Source organism: Suillus clintonianus (assembly GCF_016758775.1).
Source record: "Suillus clintonianus strain FC179 chromosome Unknown DEU56scaffold_28, whole genome shotgun sequence".
NCBI lineage: Eukaryota > Fungi > Basidiomycota > Agaricomycetes > Boletales > Suillaceae > Suillus > Suillus clintonianus.
In genome coordinates, this window is record NW_024539252.1 from 148,588 (window position 1) to 166,789 (window position 18,202).

General features: G+C 48.7%; 8 protein-coding genes across 8 annotated transcripts; 4 read left to right on the forward strand and 4 right to left on the reverse strand.

Moving 5' to 3' along the window:
• Nucleotides 1-250: 250 nt before the first annotated feature.
• DEU56DRAFT_941949 (ankyrin repeat-containing domain protein) lies at nucleotides 251-1,553 on the reverse strand (the record flags this gene model as incomplete). Its single annotated transcript, XM_041358938.1, has 4 exons — nucleotides 251-1,006; nucleotides 1,064-1,191; nucleotides 1,248-1,370; nucleotides 1,448-1,553. The coding sequence occupies 4 exons, from the start codon at nucleotides 1,551-1,553 to the stop codon at nucleotides 647-649; spliced, it is 717 nt and encodes a 238-aa protein (XP_041209377.1). The 3' UTR covers nucleotides 251-646.
• A 458-nt stretch (nucleotides 1,554-2,011) lies between these two features.
• Nucleotides 2,012-5,005, forward strand: DEU56DRAFT_293615 (uncharacterized protein). The gene is made up of 5 exons (XM_041345517.1): nucleotides 2,012-2,503; nucleotides 2,650-2,842; nucleotides 2,905-3,464; nucleotides 3,519-4,194; nucleotides 4,262-5,005. The coding sequence occupies exons 1-5, from the start codon at nucleotides 2,278-2,280 to the stop codon at nucleotides 4,872-4,874; spliced, it is 2,268 nt and encodes a 755-aa protein (XP_041209378.1). The 5' UTR covers nucleotides 2,012-2,277; the 3' UTR covers nucleotides 4,875-5,005.
• A 562-nt stretch (nucleotides 5,006-5,567) lies between these two features.
• Nucleotides 5,568-7,446, forward strand: DEU56DRAFT_941955 (L domain-like protein; the record flags this gene model as incomplete). The annotated part of the gene is made up of 9 exons (XM_041358939.1): nucleotides 5,568-5,632; nucleotides 5,690-5,810; nucleotides 5,867-6,081; nucleotides 6,135-6,303; nucleotides 6,360-6,434; nucleotides 6,489-6,635; nucleotides 6,685-6,771; nucleotides 6,824-6,993; nucleotides 7,048-7,446. 9 exons carry the CDS (start codon nucleotides 5,568-5,570, stop codon nucleotides 7,064-7,066), a joined length of 1,068 nt encoding a protein of 355 aa, XP_041209379.1. The 3' UTR covers nucleotides 7,067-7,446.
• An 800-nt stretch (nucleotides 7,447-8,246) lies between these two features.
• On the forward strand, nucleotides 8,247-9,176 carry DEU56DRAFT_798671 (60S ribosomal protein L17/L23). The gene is made up of 5 exons (XM_041353008.1): nucleotides 8,247-8,358; nucleotides 8,409-8,615; nucleotides 8,674-8,744; nucleotides 8,794-8,871; nucleotides 8,925-9,176. Exons 1-5 carry the CDS (start codon nucleotides 8,343-8,345, stop codon nucleotides 8,970-8,972), a joined length of 420 nt encoding a protein of 139 aa, XP_041209380.1. The 5' UTR covers nucleotides 8,247-8,342; the 3' UTR covers nucleotides 8,973-9,176.
• Nucleotides 9,177-13,296: 4,120 nt separating this feature from the next.
• On the forward strand, nucleotides 13,297-15,075 carry DEU56DRAFT_798683 (uncharacterized protein). The gene is made up of 5 exons (XM_041353009.1): nucleotides 13,297-13,482; nucleotides 13,532-13,729; nucleotides 13,782-13,871; nucleotides 13,921-14,042; nucleotides 14,093-15,075. Exons 1-5 carry the CDS (start codon nucleotides 13,327-13,329, stop codon nucleotides 14,718-14,720), a joined length of 1,194 nt encoding a protein of 397 aa, XP_041209381.1. The 5' UTR covers nucleotides 13,297-13,326; the 3' UTR covers nucleotides 14,721-15,075.
• Nucleotide 15,076: 1 nt separating this feature from the next.
• DEU56DRAFT_972310 (Metallo-hydrolase oxidoreductase) lies at nucleotides 15,077-16,696 on the reverse strand. Its single transcript, XM_041359480.1, has 3 exons — nucleotides 16,344-16,696; nucleotides 15,842-16,275; nucleotides 15,077-15,781 (listed from the first exon to the last, which is right to left on the reverse strand). The coding sequence occupies exons 2-3, from the start codon at nucleotides 16,272-16,274 to the stop codon at nucleotides 15,171-15,173; spliced, it is 1,044 nt and encodes a 347-aa protein (XP_041209382.1). The 5' UTR covers nucleotide 16,275; nucleotides 16,344-16,696; the 3' UTR covers nucleotides 15,077-15,170.
• Nucleotides 16,386-16,655, reverse strand: DEU56DRAFT_871005 (uncharacterized protein; the record flags this gene model as incomplete). Its single annotated transcript, XM_041355672.1, has 1 exon — nucleotides 16,386-16,655. One exon carries the CDS (start codon nucleotides 16,653-16,655, stop codon nucleotides 16,386-16,388), a length of 270 nt encoding a protein of 89 aa, XP_041209383.1.
• A 47-nt stretch (nucleotides 16,697-16,743) lies between the features above and the next one.
• DEU56DRAFT_798689 (thiamine pyrophosphokinase) lies at nucleotides 16,744-17,877 on the reverse strand. The gene is made up of 5 exons (XM_041353010.1): nucleotides 17,602-17,877; nucleotides 17,478-17,550; nucleotides 17,334-17,429; nucleotides 17,142-17,282; nucleotides 16,744-17,097 (listed from the first exon to the last, which is right to left on the reverse strand). Exons 1-5 carry the CDS (start codon nucleotides 17,811-17,813, stop codon nucleotides 16,864-16,866), a joined length of 756 nt encoding a protein of 251 aa, XP_041209384.1. The 5' UTR covers nucleotides 17,814-17,877; the 3' UTR covers nucleotides 16,744-16,863.
• Nucleotides 17,878-18,202: the final 325 nt, after the last annotated feature.

Consider the following 18,202-nt stretch of genomic DNA (forward strand, 5'->3'; position numbering starts at 1 on the left):
CGGTTATCCAACGTCAACTCGTGCCAACTCGTGCCCATACGCCCGTGGGATCTCCATGGACATATTTGCATAACACAGGTACGGGTCTTCCGCTGTGCCAATAGATAATCTCGTCCTAACCGCGGCTCTAGGCTATGGGCAAAAAGACACCACGAAAGCATAGCTTCAACACATCTTCCAACACAATCTACGAACTTCCTCGGAATCTTTGTACCAGTTCAAACCGCCACACGTTCCCATCTATTCTCACTCCAACAGTTTCGATCGGTTAAATTCGAAAGGAATTAACGGACTTGGCGCGAGTTGGCGCTGGGCTGTGCCGAGTCTGGGCGCACACCCTTCACTCCGGCTGCGGACATCCGACTCCCAGGGATTTTTGGACACCAGCTTCCTGACTTCCAATCCCGTTCTCATAACATATGAGGCATGTCTTAAAGAAGTAACTGTTGCCTCCGAGGAATGGTAACTTTTTATGGATAACGTCCCTCGGGTGACGGCTGATTTGATCGACTGTGATCATGATCAGTGTTTAATCGTTGCGACGATCATCCGATCGGGTGATTCGCTTTGAGGAGTACATATGCATACAACATAGCCAGGAGGTAGTATGGACTAGTATGGATCCACATTGGTGGCGGCTAGTGTATTAATAACTACCATCCGTTCGAGGTCTCTTGACTCCATTGGGTGAGTCTGCTTCGGAATGATGTCCAGCGTCACTATCTGTTGTCATTTCATACCCTGCTATTACCCCTTCTAACACTGTTCTGCCAACAACTTGCCTCAGCTCCTCATCCGGATCCCGGCCATCTATTTCAGACCGCTGCATGATATCATGAACAGACTGCATGAGTGATGACGTGAGGGACTCTGTCGCGATGTTTTGCTGATGTTGAGAAGGTGGCGAGGGCGACATCGCCTCAGGCATCAGACATGAGGAAGGATTTAGGCGCGACTGCAAGTATGCAGCAATTTCGGGGAAGTCTTCCCGTAAGTGTTCAATAGGCTGATGTTTGAGTTTATATCAGCTAAAAGGTGATACATGATTCCCAAGCTCACGCACGGAGACACCGTCACTATTTTGACGGTCTAAAGTGGACCCGTGGTCCAATAACCATCGTGCGGTTTCGATATTTTCGACGCCATATAGCGGTGTATCCCCGTCTTCATCGGTGACGTTGACATCTCCTCCTGTGCTCGGAAGCGAAGTTTTTTATACACTGGCGACCGAGAATCTTATCACTGACCTTGAGAGAGTAGGTATGCTAGGGTTTCAAGCTGGCCGTATGATGCCGCAGCGTGCATGGGAGTGTATGTGAAATCATCTGGAGCATTGGGCGACGTGGCTGAAGGAAGGAACCGGATCAGACCTCATCTTGTGAACTATAAAATGACACCTGCATTGCTGTTCAACGAGTTCCTGAAAGGAACGAGATAAGCTCAGTACATACCGTAAGCGAAGACAAGTTACGTACTCGAACCCTGAGTAAATCGCCATCGCCTGCAGCGACCCAGATGTTCTTTTCTGGTTGAACTCGTGCTGGGACGGGCATCGATGGGATGGGGCTCAATCAGCGACTGCAAACGACTGGTTTGGTAAAAGGACGTCGATAAAGAAGACATCCCGAAATGGGAATTTAGGCATAAATGCGGGACCAACTTTTTGCCACAATCGGCACACCACAAGTGCACAGTCGATGAATACTTCATTTCCGGACACTGAGATGGAGAGCCCACCTACGCCGAGGAGGCCGCAGGATACGGAAAATTTATGCTTCTGAGGGTAGGAAAATGGAGGAAGTTGGTTGATTTAAAATCTTGGAAGCCGGATCTATGCTTTGATCGGAACTTCCCCTGGTCAGCAGAGCCCTCACGAGAACGAAATATGTCGTTAGAAAGAGCGTACTGCAGCGTACTGCCACTTTTATTTACTAGGTGAATGTGAATTTGAGGTGAGGAAACGTGAAGTTTTCAGGCGAATTAAACGGAGTCTGAGTTCTGATATAAAATCAGCGGAGATATTTATTAGTTTGGAACAAGTTGCACTAAAGTCGAACCTGAAAGGTCAATTTTGAGACTATACCGGCGGTTAGGTCCCTTCTCTGTCCTAGTCGACGAATGTCCCCGCTCCAGCTGCTACTCGATCGATTGTTGTAACTCTCAAAGTCGTCGATCCCGTGTTCATCCTCCGTTTCTCGCCCACTGATTGTAACATACTGTATAACTATTATTGGCGGTCTCTTTGACGGACTTCGTTTTTCAAGCTTCTAGCTAGCCATGAGCTTCCTCGTGCCAACGCAACGAGGCCTTGAACATGTAACCCAGCCCATGGGCGACTTCTCTTCCATACATAACCAGCCAAACAGATCCCATCTACCCCTTTCCTCCTTGGAAGGGTATCCTCACCAGGGCATGTCTGCCCTCTCAACTTCAACACCCTTTCCACCCTTTAACGACATTTCCATGTCTCAATCTTTGCCAAAGGTTGGCGAGACCAGATGCTGTGAGTCTGCACAAACTCTATTATTCCCTAAAGGGTCTCTAGTCCGATTGTTTCGGAACCTTGACACCCGATCACAATCCTGTAATTTTCTCTTGATCGTCAATGATTTCACTGACCACGATTTTGAACTTTGTTTGCGCCTTTAGACTGGTCCTTGTTATCGTCCGAATTGGATTTCGTCTATCTGGATCCCGTTCTTGCAAACCATCTCGAAAGCCAGGCTGACTTGCTCATTGGCAAGTCCCTCCTATCCTTTGTTCACCCTGAGGAGCAAGCGACTGCGCGAGCAGATCTCGCAGAAGCTCTTGAACAAAGGACGATGCACGGTAGTGTTACCAGGTAAGCAATTTATCTTGCTATATTCTAAACGGATTTATCTTGATGCCCTGTTTTTTTTCCAGGGTCAGGTTTTGCCGTCTCTCTCGCGTCCGTCGCATCCTCGGTCACCAAGGGCCTACTCAACCGTGGCCTGATGGTGACAAGGTTTCCGTGGATGCTTATTACATGGTCGTCGACATCGTCATTAACTGGGCTGCAGAAGGCCTCGTGTTATGCTTTATCCACGCAGTCGTCGATCTTGAACCTAGTGACAATGATGAACATCACAGAACTCCATGGACAAATTGGTGTGGCACGCCATGCATGCACCCAGAGCAGATAACGCTGTTGCAACAGCGGCTTCTATATTACTTCCCTCAATCAACCGCCACGACTAGGGTATTCCAGATCTTGTTCAACTCCAATTACAGCCAGCAGGACTGTCGGCTTCTGTTGAGCTGGCCGTCAGACAGTAGCCAAGACTACCCTGGTATGCCGGGAGCAAAAGACTTCGCAAGGCGAGCGGTGGGCATTCAGACGTCCACTCGGGATAACAGTGCGAAGACGAGTTGCACGAGACGTTGGAGAATCCAAGATACAATGCCTGGAATAGGCGAAGTAGAAAGCGTGTTCATCCCTCATGGTAAGCGCTTCCTTGATGAAAGTCCATGTGCTTCTATTAAGCAAGCGGATATAGGTTCAATAACGTTTGCATGCCACACCATCCAACAGCCTGCTTCGCGGAGCTTGTCTGTCTCTTATTCTCATTCTCAGCCGTTCACGAGGTCGACAGACGCCTACATGCCTGCACACAGCCAACATCACCCCTATGACCTGTCGGCAAGCCCGTACACACTCCCGCCAGTGTCTACCTCAATGCCACAATCTTACGGACACTACACGCAGTCTTTGACGTCTCAATTTTCCCACTCGCCCTGGGGAAGTTATCCGGAGCCTTCTTCCTCGCTTTCGCAGTTTAACAGGTGGCCCGCTCAAAGCCCTGCCCATTCGATGGCATCCCTGCCATCGTCTTCATGTACCCTGCGGGAGTCACCTTACTCGAGACCATCGCCGTCTCCAATTTATGGCGAGAGCAGAGCGTCTTTAAGCACCTATCAAGCTACACCTAGTCCTGAGGACTACAGTACCAAGGCTGGCTTCGAGGCCTTCGAGGCCAGTGTACCCCCTGCGCCCTGTGGCACCGACATTGTGCCTCCTCCCAGGCACCGAGTAAGCCCCGGAACACATAAGGACACCCTTCCGCGTAGCACCAATAATCGCCCTCTTGGTGTTCTCAAATGCAGCAGTTGCAAGGCAACCTCCAGTCCTGAATGGAGGAAGGGCCCCAGTGGCAGGAAGGAACTCTGTAACGCGTGGGTGATGCCACAACATGCGATGATTACTTACTAATATTTACTTTTTTTCTGTTTCATTGACCAGATGTGGCTTGCGCTACGCCCGTTCTCGTGCAAAGAAGGAAGGACACGTGGTGTCGACACAGCGTCGGAAGAAAGACAAAACCGGAGCCGTTACGGCTAATGAGGAGTCTGCGGTGCCGTCTACTCCTCCGATACCTATTACTGGCGCCGCTTCGACGACTCGCCGCGCTGGTCTTGACGGGAACACATTTGCTTCCCCATCATCTGTTGGCTCTGGATCTGGTAGTGAACCTTACTCTCAACCAAGCCCTGTAGCACCAGAAGACAACCGACCTTCACAATCACCCCCACTGCCTGGACTCAATTTTGTCCATTACCATCCTTCTCAGCCCTCCTCAGGACCGTCGCATCATCAACCACGAGTTGATGGTCGTGCATTCCCTTATCACGCGACCAGCCCTTTCCAACCCTCCCCATCTCCGTTATCTTCGGGTCAACTGACTCTCCGTCCACCACGAGGACAAGATGATGTGCCTGGCTCGTCGTCTCGTAGCGGGTCGTATCACCCTTATCCCTCGCCCTCATCAAATTCTACCGCTTTTGAACGGGCCAAAACGCAGGATCGCCACCTGACTTCACTGCCTCCCTCTCCGGAGCGTGGTAGATTCCGCTGACCTCGCTCCGTTAAATCAAACGACTTGAATCTGACACGCGCCTTATGTGACACCTTGGCCTTCTTTCTGTGAAATGCTACGTTTCAGTATTTTATGGTTTCCGGTTCATTTCTTTCGGCCAATGGTGCAAGCACACCTTCCTTGCCAAAATATTTATTGATGCAATTTCCCTGGTTGTTCCTTTCGGACTTACATAGTGCAACCAACACATGGATACACGCCTTGTGTAGTTTTATCGTAGTGGACATGCTAATTTGAAATCATGAGATCAGGAGGTTGGTTGTTGTCGGACCGTCGATTGTGTTCACGCTTGCCCACGTTTCTGGTCATGCAATCGCGATCCTCAAAGCTTGGTACGCCGATCAACTCGCAGATGGGCCAAGGATCGCCCTGGATAAATTTCTTTACGCAGTGTCAGCGTCAAGTCAGCGTGTTTGCTGAATCGGGGGGGAATAATGACTGACTGGTACTGCGTGCAGCTATCTACCGTTGAGAGCCACTTATTGGTCTGTCCACGTTGCATAGTCAGACGCGGTATGGTTTCCGTTAGACAAGGGCAAACACAGTTCGTCATTCCTTCTACACAGCCACAAGAAGCCACGCTTTATGTAAGTAACATAACGCCGCCACTTAGCCTTCGGATCTATACTAGTGCATTCCTTGGCCAGTTGACACAGGTCTGTCCATCTCATCATGAACCGGCCGGATGAACCATTAGCGGACAGCTCGAGTCAAGAAAAAACTGTAGTCGTTGAGCGGTGAGCTCCTTTGCCATGCTCCGGTTCCATTAATGTATCTTGACCCGTTGGCCCTAGCCCCACAGCACGTGTCGCATTACCACCTCCTGCGGTAGATGGTGACTCCGATGAAGAAGCTGATGTCGATGGTCAAGCAAATGATGGTGATCTGTTGGAAGACTTTCCAGACGAGACTGACGTGCGTACTCAGCACGGTCCCTCATCGTCTACCCTAATCGAGACATGCACGACTAGGAATTAGAACTCGTACATGCGCGATTGAGCTCTTTGGCTAATCTTCGACTCGATCGGTTTGCAAAGCATCTGAGGAAACTATGTCTCAGACAAAACGCTATATCGCATCTAGATCCAGAGATCTTTAGGCTGCTCACGCAACTCGAAGAACTTGACCTGTACGACAATAAACTCAAGACTGTGGGAGATGCATTGGACAATATGTCTGCTCTATCGTGAGCAATGGTTCTCTAACTCTAGGTTCCTGGCGTATTCTGAAGTCGCGCAGCATTCTGGACCTTTCATTCAACCTTCTACGACAAGTGCCTGAGGCATTATCGCATCTATGTTCCTTGAAGACTGTGTATTTTGTTCAAAACAAGATCTCCAAAATCACCGGTTTGGAATCTGTGGGAGCGACATTAAGAAGTCTTGAACTTGGGGGAAATAGAATACGGGTAATTTGCGCCGATCAGCCGATCATTCGACAGGGTAGCTCACGTTGGCACTCCAGCATATCGAAGGATTGGATGCGTTGGTCAACCTGGAGGAATTGTGGCTTGGAAAAAACAAGCTCACGAAGCTTGAGGTGCAGTGCATTGCATTATCGTGGTTGGATGCTCAAAGTCATATGATACAACAGAATCTGAATACACTGAGCAGACTGAAAATTTTGTCGCTCCAGTCTAACAGGATCACAAAGATCGAGGGCCTAGATCAATTAGCTGATCTGGAAGAGCTCTATCTGAGCCACAATGGAGTCGAGCGATTGGAAGGTCTGGAAAACAACGTAGGTTTTTGATCAGTTGTTCTGCTGTAGTGCTCAAGCTCTTGCGCAGAAAAAGCTGAGAACGCTTGACGTTGGTGCGAACTTTGTTCCAGCGATCGAAAACATCTCGCATCTGGTATCACTAGAGGAGCTCTGGGTATGTGGTTCGTTCTTGACTACGACGAACCCAAATCTCATTTTACGGTCAGCTCAACAACAACAAGATTCCTGATCTGCGGGCCCTTGAACCACAGCTCACGAATATGGCCTCCCTTGAAACAATTTACTTGGAAGGCAATCCTTGTCAACAGGCTGAAGGTACAAGTTACAGACGGAAGATAATGCTTGCCCTTCCTCAGCTTAAGCAAATTGATGCCACGTCAGTTTTTGCTTTCGATCTATTTCTAGAATATTTAGCTAACACAGTCTGCAGTTTTTCAAGACCGTTATGACCCATTCGTCTCCGACAATTATTATTGGCAAGGGGACGTTACTGATTTCAATCAGTATAAATTATACTCAGCAATTGGCAGGTCTGACTTTCGAAGTACCCAAGACCTTAGAAATTAGACAAGTCCATACGCCATTCGTTGCCCCCGGGGCCCCAGGCCTGGTGGGAAGGATATTCTTCCGCCCTAATGTTCCACGTCCTTCTAAGCTGATTCGCATTTTGTTCTATATTATAAGTGGCCAGTTTCTAGGTCATACTACGCAGATTAGCACACGAACACACTTGAAATCAACGTTATGATGTACCATATGCATGGTCGGATCCTCAGGCCTGCGTCATGTACATTTATTACTGATGCAGATAAACCAGTGAAGCTGGAGTCAGGATGGCAGGAAGAGGCATACCTCCCCCGCGGCATTCGATTAATACTGCGGAGACGTCGTTTTGCTCGTAATATGTAATCAGTCTATAATCACCTTCAAATGCAGACACCCTGTCCAAACCATGCGCTCGTCCTGTACTCGGCGTAGCCTTATCATGTACACTGTGTACAGCCTCCTTGTGGCCTGCACGTCGGGCGCCGCCTGTGATACTATTCTGTAGGCACACAAGAGGGTGTGTATGTATCGATTACTGGACATGCTCCCTGACGGGTCTTTATCATCTGTTGCATATCTGAGAACGTATAGTGTTGTCCTACAGTACGATCCCATACGAGTAGTGCATACACACTTGCCCTCTTTCTGTCGGAAATTCGAGAGCCTGGGGCTTATATCTGGGTCCTGGACTCCTGGCCCCAACGATCCGTTTCTCGGCTGTGGGAAATAACTCCAAGTGCGAGCCTCTAAATGACAGCTGGCGCTTACAACAAATATTGTTCTGACGGGTACGTCCATGAACATAACAGTGTGCACTATTGCAAAGAAAATGAATTGTCGAGCTAAAGAGCCAGGTATATATGGATCATGATTGTCGACAGTCGTCACGGTCTAGTTAGGATTTTTTCCGGGGTCGGAGCTGGTTTCGTTTGTCGCTACAACCCACGTATGCAGCGAGCAGCGCAGCCAATTGCGAGGCCGGACGCAGGCGTGAGGAGCGCCTGGGACTCCAGGAGGCGTGACATGGACGTGCAAAACTTAGACTGGACGGCACTAGTGTGGTGCACGTCCGGAAATCTCCGGTGTAACTGTACAGTTTGAAACTTTGGTGAGCGAGTATACCCAGGTACTGCGTAGTGGCGGCAAGCAAGATTCAGTAAGCATCCAACAACCTACACAATGGCGAAAGATCGCGGTAGCTCTCCCGTATACATGTATGCTTCACATCTCATTCCCTAATTTCAGTTGGCGCTTCTGGAAAGAAATTCCGTATGACACTTGGTCTCCCTGTTGGTGCCGTCCTCAACTGCGCCGACAACAGCGGCGCCAAGTCACTATTCATCATCGAGCCTTACGGTTTCGGTGCACGATTGAACAGATTGCCTGATGCAGGTGTTGGCGACATGGTCGTTGCATCAGTAAAGAAGGGGAAACCTGAACTGAGGAAAAAAAGTGTGTATTGTTGCTGTACTTTATGTCGATCAATCATGCTGATAAGATTGACTCGCAGCTATGCCCGCTGTTGTTGTCCGCCAACGTAAGGCATGGCGTCGGAGAGATGGCGTGTTCTTGTACTTCGAGGTACGACCCAAGTTTATTCGCATTCCTAAATATGCAACCAATTATATAGGACAACGCCGGTGTCATTGTTAACCCCAAGGGTGACATGAAGGGCTCCGTCATTGTCGGCCCTGTCGCAAAAGAATGTGTAGGTTTACATTTTGAGATGTGGAAGACTAGGTCTCTAACGCTAATCCTCAGGTTGACCTGTGGCCCCGTATTGCAGCCAAGGCCGGCTCCGTTGTATGATATAGATATGGTGCAATCGCATTTTTTCATCGTCTCACATGTTCATCAGTAAGTACTGGGCGAGTCACAGCTCGACGTGTGGTAGGACAGCGCTACTATCAATGGCCATCTATTGCAAATAGGCCTAGCAATGCAATTCTCTAGTTGTGAATGTTTTCAACTGTGGATGTTAGTGTGGAATTCGAAAAGAGAGTCTATGCGCGCATGCTAGTGTGGTCGTCAGTCGCATCTCACCCACTCAAGTTGGGCTGTCTGCGTTCACATCGGACTCTAGCGCGCGTATGCCTGCTGTCACATGCCTCGATTAACCTTTTTTTGCTTTCAGTGTGCCCTCACAAGGACAAAAAAATGTCATCATGCTCTGCTTGACTCCATTTAAGTGCTGAACAATCGCATTCCGATTCGTGCAGGTCCACCGCTCCCAATTCCTTCATGTCGTCGTCCTTGCTCAACCGGCCGGCGTGTACAGCGTAGGCAGTCACTAGTACCTCTTCAGGTGGAATTCCTTCGAAAAAATAGTGGCTCTCTCTTCCCTCAGTTGGATATACCTCGTCTCTCACCTCCGCCTTGCTCATAGCTTCAGGCTGGTCGCCCCTCATTCCACGGGGCACGCACTAGTCGCGGCCAGTCCTGTCTCTTCGCATATCCCCCATCATACTTATCTGCAGCTTCCCCTCCCCCCATCACAGAGAAGGCCCGTTTCACTCTTTCTGCTCCCTAATGCGCCACCGATGTGCCACACGCGTCAAACACACATTTTCCTCGCCGATTTACATGAGTAATTTGATATTAATTCTAGGGACCCCTATGTACGGAGCATATGAACCAGCCATTCTTGCTATCCACGCTGCTCATCTAGCTAAAGGTTTCCACGCTAAATGTCTCAAGGAAACACGCCAGAACGGTCTCATCCTTGGTTCGATGACGGAAATGCCATATTGGTCACACAAGTCTGTACTTTCTCACCCCTACCCTGTGCTGAAGGAAATGTTCAGCTTCAGCTGCCCGGGGAATCGAGAGGCCATTGGATGCCGTGAAATAATTTACTTACAAGTTGATGTCGGTCATGTCCTGCGAGCTCTTTGTGACAGAAGGTACCGTGCATGGTCATTATAATATTGGACCCACTCATTCCTCATCAATCATTCATCAAGCAGTGTCTAGCTATTTTTCTGGTGAGAACAACCCCTATCATTGTCGTGTTAGCGTTCCTCCGGCTTGGAGTGAAGTACCAATTTTGTGTCTGGACCAAACTCGGAGCCGCTCCACACGACTCGACCCCTATAGTCGAAGCCATTAATCTGGCTCGGGAGCAACTTTTCTTTGGTCCTGCCTACAGCAATGTATTGTACTCTCGAGTGCAGCGACCCTAGTTGATATTATCATCAATGGCTCTCCCTAAGCGACCACACGACACCCTCAGGAAGGCATAGAGGCGTGTAGGCCAGCAATGATTATTTTTGGTTGCGATGGATCTAAAGTCATTCTCTTGGAATTGTCCCGTCCTTTTATGCATGCTACCAACCCGGAGTCTCTTGGGTCATAATGTGATCTGATTAAATGTGACCTTTGCGATTCATTGCAAGCATGGGGTGTTGATTGGGAAAAGGGTCTTTGCACGAACTGTATACAACACACAACTCGATGATGGAAAGAGCTTGAAGTCACAAATATGCCAGGCTATGACACAGGGCGTTCCCTTGCATATTTCGCATGCCTTTTTTTACTATATGCATTTCTCCTACTGGTGATTGCTTGCTAAAACCCGGGGCGTGGGGTATAGGCAGCGAGATAGAGAGCAGAAATTCCAGGAGTCATTTCAGCTCATCGACAATGTTGTACAAAATGCATGCATTTGCCAGTTAATTTCTGTCAGGACTCATTAATCAAAACATATACTGGAGTGCAGTTATCAAGTAATAAGTAACCATGAACAAATATAAAGCACAAAGTGTAAGACGTGGAACACCAGGGAAATTTAAAGAAAACACCAGTCAAAAGACCATTAATTGATTTGAGAGAGGGAAGTGGGCTGGAGATACAGAAGGCGATTCTTCGGTGTCTGAGTCAGCGATTTTCTTGGCTTTTCCCTTTCACTTCTTGGAATATGTGGTTCATTGACGTTGACTGGCGTGGAGTCTGGGCCTAAGGGGATGCTACAGGATCGTGTTCGTCAGAAGAGGCAAGAATGGACTGGAGCAAATCACGCACTTCGGCCCGGCACGGCTCCAAAAGTGCGTGCTCTGGCATAATCACGTCCTTGAGCAAAGGCTCATCCTGGAAAGGGACGTTAGATGGGGCCTGTGTGGGATTCCGGTAAGTCACATGAATCAGAGTTACTGGACGAGTGAGGACATACAGGATTAAGGAATGTTTCGGCTTGTGCGAGGAATGTCTCAGCTTGTGCGCGATGGTGGGCAAAGAGGTGCTCCTCTTCGAGGTGAGCCTCGAAGGCAGTAAAATTACGCTCTTGTATCCTGGTCTCGCGCTCACGAACGGCCTGATCGCGGATAGCACGGTTGGCCAACTCGATCTCAGCCTGCTGGCGGGCCCTGTAGCCGTAGGACCGGAACCGGGGGTCAAAATCAACCTCATCCTCCTCTGGTATATGGTGCTGGTTGGGAAACTCATCGCACTGCTGTGCATGGATAGCATTTGGGGTGGGCTGATCCCCAAGCTGCTGCCAGTGATGCAGAGCTAATGCACGTTCAGGTTGCTCGGCGAGATACTGGGGAGCATGAGGATCAACAGCGAAGTGGAGTGGGTAGTAATGGGTATAGTTGGAGTAGGAACTCATGGAAACAGATGTAGTCAAGAATATTGTGAATTTGCGCTTGGGATGAGTTGATGGGAGTTTCCATGTTAAGCACTGGATTTATATGACCAGATGGTGTGGGCTTGTGGACTGTGGATGAGTGACGAATCGTTTTGTGAGCAGATACGTCCATAGAACGTGACTGCAAAATTAGTCTTATCGACACTCGAAGCCCACATAATAGTCACATTACTGTCCCAATGTGATGAGCAATGAGGGAGCAATTCTTCGCCCATACCACGACTGCTCTTGAGAACATCGTTTTGTGTCCGGACTGTTCACGACCTGCAGAACCATCCTACTGCGAATAGTGGATAAGCCCCACGCAACAAAATATTTCGATTACTTCCTTGTGGTAAACACAACCAAATACTGTAATTGTGCCCACTTGCCTGTGCAATCGTTGCGAAGCGCGCTCTGGGGTACATCGGCCACGATGTTTGTCGGTGTACGTTTTGTGGTGCTGTCAAACAGTAATTTTTGGGTGTACAGTATGCCACCGCAGTTATCGACAGTTCAATCATGAGAGTCGAGTTTAAAATGTATAGAAGGATGATGAAGCTTCCAGAAATGTGATATAGATCATGAACTGGCCGGCCTGTCCCCAGTAGACAGACCAAAGCGCTTGAGGGTGCGAGCAAAACCATCTAGGCCCAGCCACCCAACAATCGTGTTTGCTTGTTGAGCTGTGTGGGGGCGTTACTAGGCTTCGAGGGCATGGTATACAGTTGCGTGGGTAGCATTATAGAATGATGCAGAAATAAAGGCACGAATGTAGGCATGAAGGACTGCGGGATGGTCATCTATGCAGGGCGGGGGGCCAGCGCGAATGTCAGCAGCCTCATGAAAATCTGCAAAATCGAAATTAGCGCCTTGAGAAACAAAAAAGAGCACCATCAAGTTGCCCGTTCGCATCAAGGTCATCGCCGCCATCCCCCTCAGAGATGTGAAGTTCTTCATCACTCGAGTCCTATCATCTCGACATTAAGCCGGCAAAGTAGTTCGGAAATTTCTTCATCAGAGTCCGTACTGAACTCGTTTGTATCTGCAGGGGCATCGAGGTCAGGTGGATGCTCATCCCACCTTTCAAAGAGAGGTTTTCCAGCTCAGGATAATCCTCTAGGTGCGCCGCTACGTCCTCGTTTGCACCCTCAGACTGTGGTTTTACAGCCACGTCTTTGTGAGCGTACTGGTTTGGAGAGTTTGCTGGTCGGCTGAGGAACGAAACCGAGCAGATGTGCTCGATGTGTGCCAGCACAAGCAGGACGATGCCAAGTCACAGGAAAATACAGTGTTTTTTGTGTTGCAATGAAGGTGATTTGAACGAGTTGCCCCCCTAGCGTCGTGACAATTTCATTCAATTCTTCAGTCCAAATTAAAAGTAAGGTAGCGGGTCGAGGATTCAGGAGGAGCCTCCGAGCTGAGGTTCTCTTTCAATGATAAACTTCAGGGTTGCGAGTCATGTGACACCACATGTACTAATTCTACTAGTCGAGTCTAGACTCCGTAATCCAACGTACTTAATTCACCTTTCCTTGGATGGCGCCGACTAACAAAGCTAGAACAGCAGGCGTCAGCGCGAGTTCGTTCTTCGACCTCAAAGCAGAAATCGCAAAGAAAGAAGATGAATTTTCTCGGACCAAAGCTGCAGGAGGCAGTAGATACACAGTGGGAGGGGTCAAGAGACCCGACAAGGTGAGCAAAATCAATGAAAGCGGGGAGCTTGAATGCGAACATAACTCAGAAACCGACTATATGGACTCGCCCCAACAAAGGCGTCCAAAATCGCGCTGCGCGCGACATAGAACTGGAAGAAGTCAGTAAGGTGACTATCGAATCTGGGCGGGCTGTTTTGGAGAGGAAGGCGAAAGTGTATGAGAAACTGCGGCAGGGGAAATCTGGTGGCCTTACTGACAAGCAATACGAGAATTTGCTCGTCGATGTATGTATGTTGCTCGCATTTGATGCCAGGCTTGCTGATGTCCAGACACTAGTTCGACTCTCGAGGGGCCACTGACTATTTCGAATCGGACAGTGATGATATGGATGAATCATTGACGGTTCCTCAGCAGCTTCAAGACGACGTAGGTACTCCTGATGGATCTCGTGAGATGATGCTAATGTAATGTGTAGGATGACCCAATCATAGAGTACGAAGATGAATTTGGACGACAACGAACTGGACGCAGGTCGGAAGTACCCCGGCACCTACTTCCGCGTTCAGAAGATACAGAAGCAATACCGGACGATGATAAGTAAGCTGCAGAACGAGTCCTCATCACACTAACATCTCATATTCCTTCAGGGATGTCATTTACAATCCCGTCGATTACTTCCCTGTATTCGAACCTTCCGCGGAGCGTGTACAAGCGGTTCAAGATGCTTACTTGGAAGCTGACAACCCATTGTCTGCTCACTACGATTCAACAAAGGAGGTTCGCGCTAAAGGTGCTGGGCACTATCAATTCTCTGCAGATGAGGAGACGAGGAAACAACAAATGGAAGAACTGCGGTCAGCAAGGATGGAGACTGAGAAGACAAGACAAGACGCTGGAGCAGTGGATCTTAAACCGGGGGAGGTGGAGGGCATGCGTGACGACAGCAGCACTGCAGGCGCGTCGAGGAGCAGGGCGATGGAGAAACGGAAGAGGGACATCGAGGAAAGGCGAAAAATATTAGATGCGAAGCGGAGGAAGGTCAAAGGTGATGAAACCCCAGCAGACCGAGGTTTTGAGCCTGAACCTCTAGAGACTGTGACATTGGAGACACGGGGCGGATCTGGTCCGTTTGCGGCGTTGGAGAGGCAGGCAACTGATGCTTCAGACCGACCCAAGAGAAAGGGCAAGCAGAAAGGGACTAACGACCCGGCTCCAAAGACAGAGGCAGACGACTTCCTGGCCCAGCTAGAGCGGGAAATATTAGGAGGTCATTAACCGCCAGTTCATACCCCGATCGGTGAGTTATTTCTTGTTGGGTAGTCATCTTGTGCTTATCGAAGATTTAGCTTAGATTCGCGACAGCATGAGGATGTCGTAGACTTCCGGATTACGCCAGTACGCGGCCAGGAGTGATGCGCTAATGCCCCACCACAAGTTATATCAATCTAGGTAATGTTACAGATTGGAGCGTTCGATCACTTACACAACGTTCGTCGTGACCAAGAGGCTCGCGCTCATCATATCCAGTTGATGTACTTCTGAATCTGTGCAGTGGCATTGCAACCCAAAAACAAATAGGATCTTTACATATGCATAGTGTTGCCACTGATATAATACAACCAGCAAACAATGCCCTCGCTTGTGTGACTGATAGGAACTCGAAATGTAAATGTAGCGTTTCCAGTGGATCTATCCTGTAGTTCAACTGCCCTATTTTTAAAACTATCACACCACTGCTTCACCCTTTGCTTCGAGAACCAGCTTCTCAGGACAAATCAGAGAGAACCGACCTTTGTCCTCCCGAAACTCGACACACCACGTCCCCCGACGCAAATAACGTCTCTTCAGCGGCTCTTCACCAGAGACAACATTCTCCATGAACTTCCTGCACGTCCTGAGCACCTCAAGTGCAGGACGGAGAGCAGTAGCGTGCCCGCAATTGATCATCACGTTTTCAGAGTCGGGTTGCGTTTTTACGAGCTCGATGAGTTGGTCCATGGTGGAGAACCATACGGGTAAAGATCCCCCGCTTGGAAAGATGATAGGATCGTCTTCATATAGGGTATCCCCGACATATAACATTCTCTCGTCTGCATCCCACAAGGCAAGCTCGTCGGGAGTGTGCCCAGGAGTATGCAAGACTGTGAGACCCATTGATAAACCTGATGATGAGGTGATCTCATGTAGGTGCGGCACCAAAGTGAGCTCGTAGATTGGGGTTCGTATGCCCTGAGAGTTGCATTCAGAGTTTGCAGGGAAGTTCTCTGGAGAAACGAATTTAGGCGAGTGGCTTGAGCCGAGAATGGGGCTGTCGGTGGCGAATGGTTCCACGCCAACTTCAAAGTTCCAGGGAAATGATCAGCAAGTTGACGAGCGTGTATCAGATGAAAGCTTACGGATATGATCGTAATGGCAGTGGCTTTCTACCACGATATACTTCATCTTCCCTCCTTCGTTAAGAGGCTTTCCATCGTTATCAGGAATATCAACGGTCTCGATGAACTCTCTCAAGCTCTTCAAACCGATCTCCGTATTATGCGTAGCTCCCCCACATCCTGTGTCCATGATGAGGATGGTGTTAGCGGATGGGACTACCTTCGCATAGATGAATGGATGTTCATTAAAGATGTCATCCCATTCGACGATCAAGAAAGTAGTCTGCGTCAAGCGTTGAGCAGTGAAAGCTGGCAATTGCTTGTTCTCTGAGCTGGTGCCTTTCTCCATATCGTCCGTCAAACGAGAATGAGGTCTTCGATGTGTCACCAGGTAGAAAAATACAAAGAGAACACCAGCTAAAAAGACCAATATTGATCCCAGGCTTGAGCTCATCCTGTGGGGAAAGGTCGAAAGCGAAACCGCGATGAGAAGATTGCAGTCTTATCTTTGAAGGATACTCACCCGCAATGCACCACGAGACTTCTGAGAGATATTTTGGTGACTTTATCCACCTGACACAGGGCAGATGATAGCGACTTCTTCTCCTCCCTTTAATGTTACTTCTTCGACGTTGTCCACCATCTCAGCGTTTACGCTCCATTGACTGGACTGAAGGATCTTGTCTAGGCCAACATCTGGGTGCAATGACACCAGGAAACCGCTCAATGAGGAGAGTGGGTATTGCGAGGCAGGGAGGGCGACCGATTGTTCCGTCAAGCCAGTCGCTGTTGACGCGGCAGCGAAGTAGAGAACAGTGATTTCTGGTTGACTCATGATGGTTGGCTCTGACCTAGTCTCCCCAGACAGACCTTAAACTAAGTAGTCTGACCTAAATTTAAAATGAATGATGCTTCTGAACCTTAAAGGAACACGGCCTCCCACTCATTCCCCACACATTACAATTCTAAGCGAGCACTACAAGGAACTAGCATATCTAAGATACGAATCTAATTATGCAATTAGGTAGGTGTAGCAGATGCTCCTAGCAGTCCTTTAACTCTGCACACCACCAGATTGGTTTCGAGGTCTTGATCATGACGTCTTGTCCTGGTACGAGATGGTTTGACGTGGACACAAGTCCATCAAAAGATGACTCTGTGTCGTCCAGGTTCCACCGCAGTCCAGTTGTCGTCAGGATGGTTGAGTCGATGCCGACAGGGAGGAGCCCGCATGTTTGTCCCAATACGTCGTGGTTGATGTGGATGAGATGTTCGCCCTGGAATGGTGTGAGATACAGCCATGAAAAGTAGCTCGACTCACTTTGTCCAGGACCCATCCCACGTTATCGTCAGTGACTATGTAGACGCGTTTGCGGGTCTTGCGAAGTTTGTGAAGGTATGATAGTGTATGTACAGTCTGATCCAATCTTCCGGAGAGACCTCCCAGGATCACAATCTCGAACTGTTCAAGTGATGAATTATTCTGGCAGTGAATAGACAATTTTTGTCTTACCTCCTGCCCCGTCAAACGTTCTTTCTCTTCCAACGCTTCCACACATTTCATGAGGTCCGTAGAATCTTGGTTGGAATCGTAGATTACTGGTACATTCTGTGGAAAACTTGAGAGAAAGTGTCAGTTGAAACACAAAGGCCTTACCTGCGAGGTATAGTACAATTTCACATCCTCTCTTAAAGAGTCAAGATCACCCTTCACCATATCGGGGAAGAACCTAGACTAACGTCACTCATCTGCAGCAAGCGAAGCTCAAAGCTAGACTTACGAGTTTCGAAGATCTGGACCACCAGCTGCGCCCAAGACATCGTATAAACGATTGGCGCCTCCATCGGCGCAAGAACGCCATTCACAGGCGGCCCAGAGGGTCTGTAATAATCTGGCACTAAAAGGTTGGTTCAGAATAATAAGTGCACGAGAAATATTAAGGTCTTCGGTAGCTCGCGGGTCCAGGAATGGGGTGCGCCATTCTACGACCATCGTATTCGACGAGGTCAGCAGAAAGAGCTGTTTGAGCCGAGCCCATGGCAGTGATATACTGACCTACATTGGGAAATTGTACATACACTAGCTAGACTTTACAGCTATTTGCATAATACTACGGCCGGCGGTAATTTCCAAAAAAAGAATGCATTCATTTTTGAAAAAGTAGTGCTACAAAGATTGATTTTTATCTCAACAACGAAGCAAGCTATTGACATGGTCCAAGCAACAAAACTGATCAGAAAAATCTGGCGCAGATGACCAGCGAAAAAACTAAGCGTTTCGGCGAAGTTGGGTATATTGTCCATTTGTGTACAGCCACTGCCACTTTTTACGACTCAGATATCAACGTCAAACACTCATCTCCAGCTTACCCCACGAAGAAT